This window comes from Mesitornis unicolor, unplaced genomic scaffold (assembly GCF_000695765.1).
Source record: "Mesitornis unicolor isolate BGI_N332 unplaced genomic scaffold, ASM69576v1 scaffold25529, whole genome shotgun sequence".
NCBI lineage: Eukaryota > Metazoa > Chordata > Aves > Mesitornithiformes > Mesitornithidae > Mesitornis > Mesitornis unicolor.
This window is the reverse complement of record NW_010205573.1, coordinates 370-17529: the sequence shown is the minus strand read 5'-3', so window position 1 is coordinate 17529 and position 17160 is coordinate 370. Positions and strand designations below refer to the sequence as shown.

Below are 17160 nucleotides of genomic sequence, written 5' to 3'. Positions count from 1 at the left end.
TTCTTCACCTTTTTCCCCTTGGATTTTTTTTTCCTAGAAAGGTGACATTGTACATCCCATGATTTAAAAGAAATTCTACTGCTAGGAACACATTCTAACAGATACATAATATTAAAAAAATAAACATTCACATTTATAGAATCACTTAAGGTCTATTAGGGAAATAAATCCAGCAAATACAAATGAATAAAAACTCAATTACTTTGCATAATCATCAGAACTTAAGCTCATTGAAGTTTCATCAGAATCTGAAGCTATGAAGTCATCCATACTGTCTTCATCAAAATAGCCCTCAAAAGAGAAAAAACAGACATTTTATTAAGTATTCTCATCCAGAAGCTTTTATTAAACCTTTAGCCATCTGCTTATTCTTCATTTAAACAATGGCAAGTTCTACAAAGGGTTGGCCTTGCAAAATGCTTTAAGAATGACAACACACTCAAACAAAAATATGACAAAAACAGCAGCAAAATTAACCCACAGCAACAAAGATTTCCATTAATTTGACGAAACTTTACCTAGCACTTGGCAACGCTTATTTGGAAAGTTCTCAAATGAGAGTATTTCAAGATATCTAATTTACCTTATTTTCTTTGCTAATATAGTCCAGCTGCAAACACCAAGGGTGAGTCCAGATTCTGCTCAACATCTGGAAATCCTGGAATAGTTTAGCTCCAGCTTTGCCTCTTCCACCTTCATTGCCACTGCCTACACCTGACAATAAAGTTCAGGTTTTAGCATGAAACCTTGAAGAAAGTTTGCCACATTCTGTTCCCCCTTTGAACAATCCCTTAGTGCAGAACTGAGTGTTCTTTCCAGATGCACATCATATTGTAACATCTCTTGTAAAAGAGGTCAAATTACTGAGTCACAGGCATTTTTTTCCTAGTTAAAGTTGTCAAAATTAGATTTTCCCCTTTTTCTAGATAATGAGAAACATGATTACATTTTTACATAAAAGCACATTTCGCCCCAGTCCAGGAATGAATCCAAATCCTAAAAGGACAGTCATGTCTATTTAGGCTTTGTAAAAGCAGCCCAAGGTAGAAAACGCAAAATAAAATTAGCATTTAGGATTCAATGAATTTGGCTTACCATTTTCAGCTACCTTTACTTAATCACTTGTAATGCTGCAGTATTCTGTTACAAAAAGAATCTAAAAAAAGCCTAGCCTGTTTTTTTGACTGTCCAAGCACAAATAAGTGCAAAGTACTACAATGTTCAGAGAGTTTTATTTTTCTGTAGTCTCAATTTCAAGCAGCACATTAACTCCAGGTTCTTGAAATAGATTGTTTTCATATTTATTATATGCATAATTTAAGGCATGTATACCTGCAAGAAAACAGAAATGCACTCCCCTATGACCTGGGGAAATGAAACTGTAAAGATGATAGAAATTCTTAGATTCGACTTCCATAAACCTCAGCTAACAGCACTGAGAAACTTGCTGGTAACAAGTTTCAAGTTAACAAGTCCTATAGGCTTTTTACTTTTCTGTAACATAGAAGCGAAAGAAAACACATGTAATTTTCATTAAATGAAGAAAAATCTTGATAAACTGCACCTAAAATGTGTATTTTAGCTTATGCCTGTTACAATGCACAGAAAAATGTAATTTTAGAAACCTGCAGATGAGAAGCAGCAATTCCCCTTCTGTATTGGTCAGCAGCCCGACTGAAGCTGCAGTGGCTTCTCTCTAGTATAAGTGAACTTGTACACCAGTCCGCGGTAACATATTTTGGTGGTATTTTTTTTTCCTTATATACTTTTTCAATTAAATAAATTTATGCTTTATTGGGAAGATGCAAGTCCCCAAGACAGAGCAGTCAAGACCCCACTGAAAGCTGAAGAAAAGCAGAGTCATTGTGAACACCACAACTGTGGGGTTTGAGAACAAAGGAAGAGAGTTCCACAGAAAAATACAGTCTTTGACAAATAACAGCTTCAGCTAGGACAATCACAAAAGGAAACTGCAAGGCTTAGCAGTGCGCTTACACCAGTACATCTCAATTCTGCACTCTCTCCCTCCAGTTTTACAGTCAATATCTTGTTGTCTTGGCTGGGTAAGACATGAAATCAACTACGTCTTATGCTTAGAAAAGGAAGAGAAGAGAGATGAACCAAAACCTGCAGGTGGACTGCTGTTAAGAGATGCAAATATTATTATTCTTCAAATTATTTTTTTTTAATGTGCAACCAAACGTTATGCTATAAGCTAAGTTTCAGAGTTCAGGTAAGTCTTACAAGAAGTAGAAAAATACATCTGTAGAGAAAATAATAAATATAAAAAACCCTCAACCAAAAAGCCCCTTATTAAATGACCTTCAATCCTGTTACCTGAGAGAACTGTAGGCACATACCTGTCAAATGATCCAAGTAGTACTGGTAGAGTTTGCACTGAAGAGGTGTCATGCGAACTTCTAGAACATACTCGTATTTTGGCGGGAGGAACTTTGTTAATGCTGTGTAATCTTTCCTCTGTAATTTTACAGACAGTACTTTAGCCATACAAACACAAAAACTGATACTGAGAGCTTAAGAACTTCTGGCATCTTAAATGACAACGGACCATGCATAAATTACAGCGATTCAGATGCTTTCCAACCACAAAGGGAAAAAAATAGCCCACTAAATACAACCCAATTACAGGCACTGTCTGCAGAAGCCCATCTTACCTAGTAAATGTGGCTGTCTTGTCAAAAGTATGTGACCTGTTAACCCCATGTCCCACTTCCAAGTCCTTGCAGTTGACTGCAACTTAAGAAGCTGCTCTGGTAACTACTTTTGTGTTGGATTTTTTTTTTTTAATACTAACACCTTTTTTTTGTGAAAGCATAAGTCAAGCAGCTAGTATCAGAAAAACTGTCCAAGCAGCCAGGGATCAGGTTAGGAAAACCAAAGCCCTGATAGAATTAAATCTGGCCAAGGACATCAAGGGCAATATGAAAAGCTTCTGTAAGCATGTCAGTGATAAAAGGAAGAACAGAGAAAATGTGGGCCCTTCTCCAGAAGGAAACAGGAAACCTGGTGAGCCGGGACACGAAGAGTGCTGAGGTACTCAACGAGTTTTTGCCTCAGTCTTCACCAGCAAGTGCTCAAGCCAAGCTGCCCAAGTCACACAAGGCAAAGGCAGGGACTGGGAGAATGAACAACCACACACTGCAGGTGAAGATGAGGATCAAGACCATCTAAGGAACCTAAAAGAGCTCAAAGAGTTGATGGCTCCATGTCCAAGTGGAGACCAGTGATTCCTCAGGGAATGGGACCAGCACTGTTTTCCTCTGCTCTGCTCTTGTGAGACCCCACCTGCAGTCCTGTGTTCAGCTCTGGGGCCACCAACATAAGGACAAGGACCTGTTGGAGCAGGTCCAGAGGAGGCCACAAAGATGATCAGGGGCTGGAGCACCTCTCCTATGGAGACAGGCCGAGAGAGTTGGGGTTCTCCCCCCTGCAGAAGGCTCCGAGGGGACCTTATAGCAGCCTGCTAGTACTTAAAGGGGGCCTACAGGAAAGATGGGGAATCCGTTCGGCATCTGAAGGCACATAAGATTTACTTGCTATTTACGTTCCTCTTCTTGTTCTGTATTTTGGTTTGTGTTTCTGTACTGGTGTACAGACATGTGGAAGTGTGTATGCTATCCTCCCACTGCGATTCGTACTCATACTGTTCTTACCTGAACGCATCCAGCTAACATCTCATAGAGAATATGTGCACGCTTCTTCATTACTCTGACATCTACCAGAGTTGAGTCTGCACACTGACCGTTCTGAATGGGATTTATAAATCGATTTCGGAATTCCTTAATTGAACCAAGCAAATTCTCCTTAATAAAGTTAACCATGCAGTGATCTAGGACAAAAAAAAAAACCCAACAAACAAGACTTGAGTCGTGCATAATGGAAAGCAGAGTACTGGGATTAATTCTAGTAGAAAATAAGTGTGTCATATCTAAAACTAAGAACTTTCTGTTGAGAAAAATCAACCCAAACAGCCCCCATATTTTATAGAAAGACATCTTAATTTGACATATACTCTAGGCACAGAGGTAACTTCTAAATTTAAAGTCAGATATAAAACTACCTTGCTGTGTTTGTTACACAAACTTTGAAAGTTGATGTACACCAAAGCAATTATATAACAAAACCATATTTGCAAAGATTTTCAAATAGATTCAAAAGCATATTAATCAATAAGATAAAATTTATAGCATATTAACAAGCAGCAACAAATGTGCAAGCTAGTTTAGAATCAAATTCCCAAGACAGTAGAATAAATCACTGTTTAGTAAGTGCACTAAGAACACGGCTCTACAATAGTTTAAAACTATTTAAATTGATGCTGCTGCAAGACCTGGTTCACCCATTTACCCCCTGAACATTCTCTCCTTTCCCCTTTCGATGTGCTGAGACTCATCTGATCCTCTGGGTAGCCAGATCAAGGAACTCAACTGTCAGAAAGCTATTCCCTTCCGCACTGTTACTTTGTGATACTCCTCATACAGGCTCCCTGAGGAATCAGATGTATGAGAGGCCATTTTCTTCTAATTAGACTGAATCTATCTATATATTGTTGAAAGGCAAAAGTATATTCAAGGAATTAAATACTTCTTAAACTAGAGAACGACTCACATTCTATAAGATTATTTTGCAGTGGTGTTCCTGTAAGAACTATTCTTCTCCTAGATCGAATGGAATTCATTGCCTTGGAAACAGCAGATGCTTCGTTTTTTAGTATGTGCCCTTCATCACAGACAACAAAGTCGGGGCCTAGAAAGAAATAACATTAGAAGTCTTTCAACTTTTATAACCACAAAGAAACTGGCAGCCTAAAGAATCCAAAATTTCTTCTACTCAGGTTAAGTTGGGTTTTTTTAACTTGTGGGTGTGGGTGTGTGTTTTGTGGTGGTGTTTTTAACACTGTTAAGGTTTTTCACTCAGCCTTTGCATAAGCATTCACAGTAGCCATTCTGGTAAACTACAGGCTGCTGCTTGTAAAGTCTTCATAGGAAGGATTAAATATAGATTTGCAATATATTCCCGTAAAAATTATGTATCCATGCAGCTAGGGTGTGCACGGCTACATTTCTATTCATCCTGTCAAAACTTCACAAACTCTCCCTTAACTCCAGCTCGGGCTGCCATCTACTGGTGCTCGGTCAATTATAGAGAAACCCAAAAATCAGGTAACCAGGAATTTCTCATTAAGGCAACATGTCTGTATCAACAACGGTAAATGGTGTAAACAAAAGTCTTACCTAAGACAAGACACAATCAAATCTGATTTGAATTACAAACAAGTGAATTGCCATCTTGTAGCTGAGTGTCACCACAGAAATGTCCTCAGCTTTCTTCCAGAATTAAAACCAAGGATTCTAGACTGCTGTTTCAGGTGAGTTGCACAGAGAATGTCAAAACCACACCACAATACATTTCCACAGTATGCAGTGAAACTCTATTAAGTGGTAAGAGTTGGGGTTTAAGACAAATAATACCAAAATTGGCAGAACAGACTTTCACACCCTAATGGTTTTCAGATCTAGGGCAATTTCTGGAAGCTCATTCCTTGAAAGAAGTAAAAGACATTCTGGGATCCAACCAGTAGCTTCGAATGAATGTTTTACCAGATCTAAACCTGACCTCGATTGCAGTGCTATCAATCATGAAGTCAGCTGAAGTCAAGTTTAGGCACCTTTGAAAAAATGCTCTACAATGCCATCAGCTGGGTTCACCTAGTCAGGGTGGAATCTGAGGTGGTAAAGGAGTCATTATCAGCAAGGACAACCTAATCTTTTGTAACGTACTAAGAACAGTTCTCCCCAGACAAACTTTAAACTGCCCTGTAAAGAAGAAAATTAACTCTAAGACAGCAATCAACAACAGAGAAGCGGTTACACCTTTGACCACTTGCACAACTTAATGCCAGTGCCAGCCATCTTCATAGTGCCATTTGAAGTGTCAAAAAGTTATTTGAATCTTACATGCTAAAAGAAAAGGAATCAAGAAGGTATTTTTTTTTCTACTGTCTAGAAGACAATTATGAAAATCCACAAAAAAATGTCAAACACTTAAGACTTGTGCAAATATCGCAGAAATCAGTTTCAGTAAAGATTGTGGTTCATTAACATGAAGTGGTTAGTTAAAACAAAACAAAAAACCCACCTCAAAACCTGTTGTTTAGAGTGAGTGAATGATAGCAAAAATATGAAAAAAAACTATCTTAGTAAAATTATTTGTGGTTGGTTTGGCAGGCACGCAGCACTGATATCCTGAACAAACATCTTGGCTACAATTCAGTGGCAGGGATTTTCATAAATCTGCGGGTTTTTTCCTTGTTCTTAAAAAACATGAATGCAATTCATTACAGACAGAACATTTCTCAAAATATTCTACAGAAATGTAAAACTTAAAGGGACCTCGAGGGAGCATTTAGTCCATTTTCTTCATCTGAGGTAAGAGTTATGAAGAAGGGTCATAACCTTCCTGACAGAGTAGGAAACTCCATGACCTTTCTTTTACTAAAACACTGTGCAGTAACACCTAATTTAAAAGATCTCTGTGGCAAATCAGAATAAATTTTGCCCTTTTATTTCTCCAACTGATGTAAAAACCAACTTATAACAACCCTTTCAGTAACCAGCTCTTACACGGTGGAAGAACTGTCAGTTTAGTTGTCTTTTTTTCTAGGCTAAAAGGCCTCATTCCTCTACCCTCTCCTCAAAGACCAGTCTTCATCTTCTCATCCTTCTCGCTGTACATACACATTAATATTTTGATACACATAAAGCAAACACAGTGATAGATATATAGATATACACACACATCTCCTTTTCCTCTGAAGTCTACAAAAACTGAAGTCTGATTCATACAACTGCCAATTAAAGAGCAGCATCCAAGTTAAACAGTAATGGAATTTTTATTAGTAGCAACAAGGAAAAAAAATACACAGTTATGGAAATGCTGCAAGCAAAGCACAACAGCTATCAATAACCCGAGCAGCATTTCAGCAGCTGCACAAAGCATTATGGGAAACCATTTGTTGCTCTGCATGCGTATATAATCCTGCTATTATTTCACATAGCAGAGCTAGTTAATTAATGAAATCACTTCTCCACCCATAAACTTTGGCTAAACCTTCCCTCTCCGGTCCCCTCTTCAATACAAGCTTCTACTGTAGAATACATCTACCCTAGCAGTATTTATTTTAACCAGACACGTATCATTAAATTATCGTTCAAATACCAAATTTGCAACCTTTTAAATTAAAAATGCTCCCAGCAGCAAAGGTTTTCCTATTTGCTGTCACAGCAGTAAGCCAGCACATAGCTCCATAACTCTTTTACTGGCAGCCTGCTATATTGCCCATTCACAAAGACAGCAAGAAACAAATAATGGTTGTTGCGTGATACTTCTCATCAGTTTAGCCAATCCATACATCTCCAAAAACTAAAGGATAATAACAGATGAACACTTCTGACTTTCTGTCATTAGTTAAAACAGAGAAAGATTTGAAGCAACATAAAAATAATTAGAGCTATTTCAGGGTTAGTTTTCCTAATGGTCTGATTCCAACCTACCAACCAACCAACCAGTCCAAGAGGTGAATGAAACAGGGGGCTCCGTGTTCATATCAAGTTACTCAAACACTACCAAGGCTCAATGTGCTGCCGTTTCTGAACTTGATTCCTTGATGTCTTCCTAAGCTGTCTAAGGAGACATGGAAGTAGAACAGAACCACACCTCTAAGCAGGATACAAAAATAAGAGATTCACAAGAGCTGGGACAGCAAAGGTGACACAGGTCACTGTGTCCCCTCCATAAAATTGCATGTCCAACATGCCACCTCACTCCACAGTCCAGTGTTTCGAAGTCACAGCAACACAAATCCATGAAGGAAGGGACATTATTACTGTAAAGATGCACAATAACCACAACCTCTATGTTTAGTGTCCCTTACACTTTTACACAAGTTAAAAAACCCACAAAAATCAATCCCTGTGAGAGTATGTAACATTTTATGTCATCATTGCACCGGAACACGACCAACTGAATACAAAGCTACTGTTCCTTCAGGCTATGGTCTTGTCACCGCTATTTTGGTTTTAGTAACTGTAGCATCAATAGGAGGAGTCAGAAAACCCACTGGCAAGAACTGCAGTTTCTTCATTGCTTAAATAATGCCCATGGAATCAACATCATCACAAAAATAGTTCACCAGCTACTGTACTGGAGCTTCCCTGATTCCACAACAATTATGTGATTTGGTGAGTCAAACTGGCAGAAAATTAATTAAATGTTTTAGCTGCTCAAGCAGGCTTTGTGCAGAGCTGGCAATACCAATTCCAGTTGGCCAACGCCAATAAACACAAAGTTATTGTTCCCATTAGAAGAACCCCTTTGTCTGTTAGAACAAAATTCACAGCCCTATCATTTGAAACTTCACAAAAATCAAGCTCACCAATGACAATCATTAGCCAGACCAATGCCGTATTTAATCATTCAGAAAGATTACTTAGCTCATATACTTAAACCAGAAAGTACCATTACATATATAATGCATACTTGCATTTATTTTCACTTACCTGGATCAACTAGAGCTTTATTAAATATTTCTTTAAGTTTTCTACTCTTCACATTCCTGCCCTGTGCAAGATTACGATACATCTCATAGCCTATTATCATCACTCCTCCTTCATCTTGCCAATGCTGGAGCATGTAGCTTCTCTCTTGAGGGCGTTTCACAGTTGCTAGCTCACAGACCTTCCAAAGGCGAAAAAATAGGCATTAATTTCTCTTAAATGACCAAACTACTGGTCAACTTTTAAAAAGCTAAGGCTTATTAATGCAAGTACATTTTTCACATACTTAAAAGTGCATTCCTTAGCCTATATTTTGAGTGGTGGTGATTTTTCATTATTATAATTTTGTAAATGGTTCAGGTATCTCATTTTTAAGAACTCTTTTTAAGCCTCATACCTCGAGTTTTTCGTCATCTTCTAAACCTTCTTGCCACTTTTCAAACTCATTCAACCAGTTCAAGGCCGTGTTCAGTGGACACACTACCAGAGCTGTCCGAAAATCCAGCTTGTCACACAGCAAGACTGTGTGCAGAAAACTTACTACCTGCAAGAGGAAAAACCAGAGAAAATGCTAAATAAATCAGAGTATTAAACACTAGGAAAGAAACAAACCAGTATATAGTCCCATATAGAACTTACCAACAACAGTCTTCAAACTTCTTTTCTGTTTATTAAACAACTCGCTGCTTAAAATTTAATACACATGTATTAAAAGTATTATACCAGAAAACCAGAAAAACCAAGCCTCCCCTGATTCCCTTGAGCCTGTTCTTTGCAGAAGAATTCAAATCTAAAGAATCTGCAGAAGTTACGCCAGCCTAAGCGCTCCATGGCTGTGCCCTGCAATTTGCAGGTCAAGAAAGAAGATTCGCAGGATCAGGATGTCCTAAATAAAATCTGTCTGAATTAGGCCAGAGGAGAGCAGAAATAGGTATTTCTCATCTAACTTCACTTTTTGAAGAATTGTGGGTAGCAATGGCTTAGAGGAAAGACACAAGAACAAGGAAGCCATCTGGTCGAGTAAGGCATAGCTAACACTAGCAAAGAGTAACAGATTCCTCCTGCTAGACCCTCTCTGAAGATTTTCTCTTGGAGCACATTTCAAGTCTATAAAAACAGTAATGAAAGATTTCAAGCCAAGCCAAGCCTGCTATCTAGCAGCATCCAGGTCTGCTGACGTCAAACACCAGCTAGCAAGGCAGATGCGAGCACTACCGAGTGAAAACTACTGAGACACCTCATTCCAAACAGACAGGTGTCAAAGACCAACTGCTCGTCAACAGGATCTCACAGCACTTTGTTAGCTAAGTGACTGATGAGGTCGTAAATTTGGCTGCTGTCTATGACTATGAATTTATCTACAGCACAAAAATGTTGAGACGTATTTCATACTGCTTGGAATTCCAGTACGTCGATATACTGACCTCTCCACGAATGAACAGATCTTGAGCCTTCATGGCAGGTGACAGGGCTTCCCAATCCAATGGGGAAGCTCCTACCACAACTGACTAAGATAGAAGAGGATGGTGAAATGGCATTTCCTCACAGACGCTTTGAGGATCCCATCCTCACTGTAGGAAGAAAATAACCCCTTTGAGAACCATCATCACCATGCTAAAGAGACTGCGCTCCAGGGAATGAGTAAAGTGCATCCATATTTGGAGCATGTGAAGAAAGAGTTCAGAACAAAGTGTTGCGCAAGTGCTGCCAACATGATCTAGACTTGCCAGTCACAAACTCACCAGAGGACTACGCAGGTCTCCTGACAAGTGACTTTATAGCTAAGAACTGCTCCTGGCACAGGAAGACTCTGATTGATCCAGAGTTGAAATGGCTTTTAATGAATTCCAACATCTGAAGAAGCTGCAAGTTCGACATCTAAAAGTTCACAGTAATTCATGTGATGAGCCAGTTGTCCTGATAAAGACATGGGACTATCTCCCTCCTCCAGAAATGAGGCAACATAGCATCAACTAAGGTCAAGTACAGAGAGACCAAAGCGGCCTTGCTTTTATGAGGGCCTTTTTCAAGCAGAGATAAGGTTGTTACCCTCCTTTCTTCTTCAGAGTTCAAATTTCCCTTTCTCTGTCCCAGAATCAGAGGGAAATGTACTTCTGTCCAATGACTTCTGCTAAAGGACGGGTTGGGAACAGATCAGGCAGCAGAGCAGCAAGACGGGCAACTCACCCATGGTATTTGTGGTGGTGCTCCATCTGGCCAAATGCAAACTCCCAAAATTTAGAAAGATAGATACTTGACACAAGCACACGTATCAGGAATTCAACACTCCTGACTACCCTGAAAAGGTAGCAGCATGAATACCGAGATGCAGGGAATTCAAGAAAACTGGTTTTGACCTTTTACCTCTTTTTAAGGTCAAGGGCACAGGCTTCTCCTGAGGCCTGCAATGATTGTAAGAGGCCCAGGAAAAAAGCTGTGAGCAGAGTTTCACAGCAGCTGCTTGGGGGATCTGTTTCAGAAGAAACATTTTAAGATGGAGATTAAGCATCAGATTTTAAAGACTAATAGAAATACTAAGTTGTTCAGTGTGCAACTTTTAACATGGCAGAAGAGTCACTTGTATCAGACAAAGAACTATCAAAATTATTTTTTTAAAAAAAATGCTACAATATTCTGTTTTGAAGACTTTTACAAAGCAGTCTTCAGCAGTGTGAAGGAGAAGGAACATGAGCTGAAATGACAATGAATGCTTGAACCTGAAGATCTCTGGAAGCAAAGAATTATAAAGCCAAAGAAAAGAAATAAAGAAGTGAAAAAGGGCTTAAACGTATGCCCTGTAGTTAATTGCCAAGGCAATGAAAGTTTCTGGGCTTAACTGTGAAGCACAACAACCCAAAAATATGAATATACATAAGGACAATTGCTGAAATAGAAAACAAATGCTCCCTTGTCCCTCAAACTGCAAGAGTTTAAATTGTAGCAAAATATTTATATTAAAATGCAAAGCATCTGACTTCAGCCTGCCTCCTGCTAGCTGTATTTTCTTGTTCTGAGTTGCAAAGGAGCTACGCATCACTTACAATTAAATATGACTTTTTCACATGAATATCAATGACTCCCTGATTTAATTTGAGATATTTTGAAAGCCGGGAAAGCACAAGCGTGTTTCAGAACTTTCACAGTCACATACTACAAAACACGACTTCTTTCTCAACATCGCTTGACAAAATGTTTTTCCTCTAGCAACCCTCATCGAGTCACTGCCTAGGAAACAGCAAGTTTTATGATGTTCTGAAAGTCAACAAAATTGTCTTTCACTGGATGAGCTTTTGAGAGCAAGCTACAGACAAGAAAACGAGACAGTTTTTGTTTCTTACCTGTAACGTTTTCCCCAGACCCATACAGTGAGCAAGAATGCATCCAGAACCAGGAGATGTCTTTGTTTTTTTTACAGATTCGCAACAGCAATCCCACATGAACTGAACACCTGAGGAACGTAATTGAAGATTTTCTTATTAAACACACATTTTACTAGAGTTCAACTGATAAGAGTTACCATGATTTGACACTGATCACATCTCTCTCTCATGGTAAGTATTGAGTCACTTCTGTCTAATGGGTTGTATGTGGCAGGATCTGTCACAAACTTAATTATATTCACAGTTTTCACTGAAGGTTTGGCAACTGGGTTAAAGTATTACTTGCATTCTCCAAATGACTGTGATCTCGAGGAGAGGAAGAAAAGAGGAGACAGACAAAATGTGGCAAGGACTTCATGAAAAGGCTAAAATTACCTCGACAAATTAGCAAAATTATCTTAAAAAACTAAAAAGAAATTAAAACTCTTTTCCCTTACCATCTACTTGGTGTGGTTTCAGTCTGGTAACTATACTCCTGTGAACCTGCACTAACGGTTCCTTGGTTTCTTCATCTTCATCTAAAACCAGCTTAGTTGTAATGGGACATTTCAGAGGTGAAGCATCTTCGATCTCGATCACCTATAAGCAGAAATAGTGCATCGCAGGAATACCACCAAGCATTTGACAGACACTAGCTTTAGCAAAAGTGAAGTCATAATTTACTTAGTAAAGAGAAACCTTAAATTCTTTACTACGCATCACAACTTACTTTGGGTGAGTGGTTTTCTCCATGGAAAGTAAAGCAATAGGCAATTGAAACAGCACTCTATAGATCTCTATAGTCTCAAATAAAACCACTGTTAGCCTGCAGGAAACTACAACTTATGGCTTACAAGGCTACATACAAGTACTTTTAAAATTACTTATCAAATTAAACTGAGGTAGAAATACATAATCTTAAACATCATCAATTCAACTTCCTAGCATTTTGCTAAGAAAACAGAACATACCTCTCTCAATTTCTCTCTCTCGCGTTCTCTTTCTGCTATACGTTTTCTTCTTTCCTCTTCTTCTTTAAGTGCATTTTGTGTTTCTGTTCTAAGCTTATCATCTTTAATAATTTTCCTTATTTTCTTCCTGCCTTTTCCAGGAGATTTTGAATCATCGTTGTCCTCATTCTCAGAATTACTCTATTAAAATTAAATAAATCCAGTATTAGCAAGAAAATTATGTCACAGACCATCAAATCCTTCATTTTTAGACAGCTCCCCAAAATTTTTATACACACAGGTGGAGTTTAGCTCATAAGACACTTTTTTAGAAAAAACAGCTTAGGCAGCATGACAAAAGAAGTGCCACCTTAACTAAAATGTGTTCTGAGATATTAAAGATAAGCCCAGCTGTGCAAAGGCAGTACTGAAGATGCCATTATCATTTGATAGTAACTAATGACTATTAATAAAGAACTATTCTTCTGTTCCAGCAGCGCTAGAACAAATCAGCTATCACCTACTCCAACTAGAAAAAGAAACTCTAATACCAGGAAGGTCTTCATCTACTGTTTGTGTCATCTTCTAAATTTAGTTTAAAAATTCCACTTACTTAAAAGATATCATGCATTTTCATCAAGGTCTAGACAGGAAACATTTTTAGTTAAACACTTTTCTCCATAAAGGTGACATTTCACAAATCTTAGCACTGAATTAACGTTGAGAACAGTTACAATTTTTTTTACTGCACTCTGCACAGAGCTGTTTGAGATACCCAAGTCCCTAAGCAGTTGGTAGAAGAGACAGGAACTCCTTCTCCCATTTATTAATTCAAAACAAAATATCGTACCTTATTGTTGTTTTCACTTGAGGAATCCTCCTGAACCTTTATACGCCTTCGCTTCTTTTTTTGTTTGTAACTGCGCTGGTTTTCTTCCGCCTCTGCTTTCTTGGCAGACCTATTAAAAAAAAATGCAGTCTCACTGATTAACAATAATAATTAATTGCCCCACAGAAAAACAGTGATAAAGGAAATACATGAACTACGCTGGTAATTAACAGAATATGCACTCCTTTTGTGCAATCAGATGTTTACATCCAAATTCCTTCCTCCTCCCTCGACTCACTGGACACACATAGCAACAGCCTATTCCAGACAACCTTGAAGAGTCTCAGAATTGGTATGTTTTAGTTTTCTTCTGCAGTACACCACTCCTCAATTGCCACTGACATATTTCACGCAACAATGCTTGTTTTTTGCTAATCTTTTTTCATACTTGCTCATCAAATTGCTGTGTACCACACACTGTGGTACAAATCCAAAATGCTCACATTTTCTGCAAAGTTAATTAGCAGATACAAGAGTATCTGTATTATGGACAAGTATCATCAAAGATTTTTAAGGACTGATCCAAAGTCTCTAACTTTTATCATCTCGTTGCTTAAACTGCACTACTAAAAACCAAAAACCAAACACAGAATAAGCATAGTTAACTTTTATTTATACCTTGTTCTTGGACGTTGGTCATCTTCAGACTCGCTGACTTCTTCACTAACAGCAGACTCGTGAAACTCGGAGTCATTTGAATCATCGCTGCTTACTTTAAAAATAAAGTGTGATTTCATGTTGAATATTATTGCAGAGATAGCGACATTGCACATCTTCTCATTATACAAACTGTTTAAGTTCAACAAGCACTGCAAAAGTTCATTTTAGACCATTTGGGGCCGATTAAATGCACTAATAAGAAGCAACAGGAATATAAGGGTCAAGTCCCGATAGATGGCATATTATGCCAACAGGACTTGAGGTCTTTATGCATCAATACATCTAAGTACAGCAAATGACAATAAAAACCAGTATATTAGAAAGCGTCACATTTCAGAAACAGTGGGTAAGGAAGAGACAACACAATGGGAAACAGTACAGAACTTCAGAAAACAAAAGATTATTTTTAGTTAAACAGAAGCTTTTGTTTCAAATGTTTTAGCTGTAATTTTGTAATCATACTTCACAAGTCATGCAAACAACGCTTATTTACTAAAACCATATGCAACTCTATTACAGCATTTATGGCCTGAAGTTTCTTCAGGTAATGCAAGTTTAAAAATCACTCAAAGGACGATTAAAAATACACCTGAACTAGCAGCATTAGGTAATACTTCCATAGCTAACAGGAGTTATCACTGGCACTTATAGGTAATTAAGCCCAGCGTGCCATTTAGCACCTTTGCAATTTCAGTTTGACCTTGAATGCAGTGGAAAGCTTAACTGTTTTACAAACAGCAAGGCCTAAAACAAGGATTCTTTAGCAGACATGGGGAAATGTAATATTAATAACATAGGGCTAAAAAATAGTGAGTTGAAATAAAGTATACTGTTCTACTTAAAAGACTTAGACTTAAGAACCCTGAGAATTAGTATGGCTGCATCTTATTTGCACATTGCCACTGTAATTTACAATTACTTTTCTTGAAAGAAATGTTGTTGGTAGAGTTATAATTCTGTAAGGGAGGAAAAGCATGAATACACAGATAAAAATAAAGTTTGTTTCTCATTTTCCTTCCTGAAATCGCACTGCAACTCTTAGTCTGTGGAACACCGCAAAAGATGGCTAATGGTGCAATGCTAAGAACATGAAAGTTCTGTGCACTCTCACCTCTGCTGCCCATGAAACACTACCCACATCTACATTTATCCTTCTTACTGCTCCCCTCCACTGCTCAAAATGGTTAAAAGCAAAGGGTCGACAGAGTCTTTGTTCTTACACACCTCAAGGAAAATGGAAAATCAAAGTTACGCATCATTTCACAGTGCCATCTGGTGTTCAGCTGCAGCTCGCAACATTTAAATTCCAGCATGGAGAAACTTGTGATGCATGAGGGCCTACTAACAGTCCAAGTTAAAGAGAGACACTACGTAAAAGGCAAGATTGATTTTCACAAGTTAGGCATACTGGGCTTGCCTCTGTTATTTAAGATTAATATTCCAAGACTCAACAATATTAATACATCAGAGGACACGGCACCTGTATTCAACATTTTAAATAAAACTACCAAACACAGGTAAGAGAATTCTAGATTTAATACACAAGGAAGTTTATAGAGAGATTTTAAAATTATGGAGTTTCAGATCTCCATTCTGACAAGCTTCAGATTTACTTTACAGAAGCAAGCACATTTTGTGACAAAACCCATTCGGATTCCATACCTTTCCTTCTATTCCTGCGTTTTCCTTCCTTTTTCTCTTTTGGTTTCACCTTTTTTTCTTCATCAGATTCTCCATCGCTCACTGTCAGCTTGTGCCTCAGCAGTCGGTGTCTGTATCTTGGCTTCTTTGATTCTTCTTCTTCTTCTTCCTCTGAATCTGAGTCAGAATTATCTTCTTTTTCATTCTCCTCTGTCAGAGAGAAAAAGTCAGTACAACATGCACACTGGTCATTTTTTTCTTATTTAAATTTGGCAAGAATTCAACCTGAATTATTTCAGCCTACAGCCTGTGTAATAATTTCCAGGAAATTATAGGCAGCAACATACTGTTGCTCCCTCAAATTTTAAGCATTTTACGCTGCCTGAACACTTGGAATGTCTGTTCCAATGACTATGTTAGTCAAATCTCTGCCATGCATTTGCACATCTTACTGTTCTGCATGGATTATTTCTCACAAATCCCTAGGATTTCTCAATTGGTTACAAAAATCAGACTATTAACAAAAAACCACAGAGAACAAAAGAGGTGGTAAACCTCATGAACCTTAGCCTCTACTTGCCACCTACCTACCAACATCAACGACATTTTTTGTTGAAAACTAAAGAAATTTTAATAATTATAATTTTCCCAAGTGATCTTTGAAATTATGACAGGCTCTACAGCACCACTTTTTCCCGGCTGCTTTTTGGTGCTCACCATAATCTCCTGTGTTTTCAATTGGCTTTCCAGTTTTCTTTTTTCTTCCATCCGACTCATCATCTGAAGATGCATCCTCATCAGAGGAAAGATTGGCTTTGATTTCTTCTAAAAGCATTTTCTTGGCAATTCTTTGAAGTGAAACAGAAAAAACTATTTATTCCATTGTTCAAACAAACCCATAAACGGTAACTGTAATCCTATACCATTCAGAACTTCAAAAAAAAGGGTTGAAAGCTAAACACCAAAAAAGACACGATGAAAAGTCACTGTGGTAAGACAGGATACAGCAGCAGAAATCTCATGTTAAATATAATGTGTTAACTTGCTTTTAGAAAGAAAATCTGTAAAATGTTTCTTAAAGAATT

At 38.0% G+C, this 17160-nt stretch overlaps 1 protein-coding gene across 1 annotated transcript; it reads right to left on the bottom strand.

Annotated features, from left to right (window-relative positions):
• Nucleotides 1–8: 8 nt before the first annotated feature.
• LOC104535762 (transcriptional regulator ATRX-like) lies at nucleotides 9–16923 on the bottom strand (the record flags this gene model as incomplete). The annotated part of the gene is made up of 16 exons (XM_010191466.1): nucleotides 9–33; nucleotides 203–291; nucleotides 584–714; nucleotides 2361–2478; nucleotides 3675–3850; nucleotides 4630–4767; nucleotides 8580–8757; nucleotides 8974–9120; nucleotides 11915–12024; nucleotides 12394–12535; nucleotides 12907–13086; nucleotides 13736–13844; nucleotides 14393–14486; nucleotides 16097–16280; nucleotides 16640–16647; nucleotides 16793–16923. Coding segments are annotated over 16 exons (1960 nt in total), but the record flags the coding sequence as incomplete, so codon positions are not given.
• Between the last annotated feature and the right edge of the window lie 237 nt (nucleotides 16924–17160).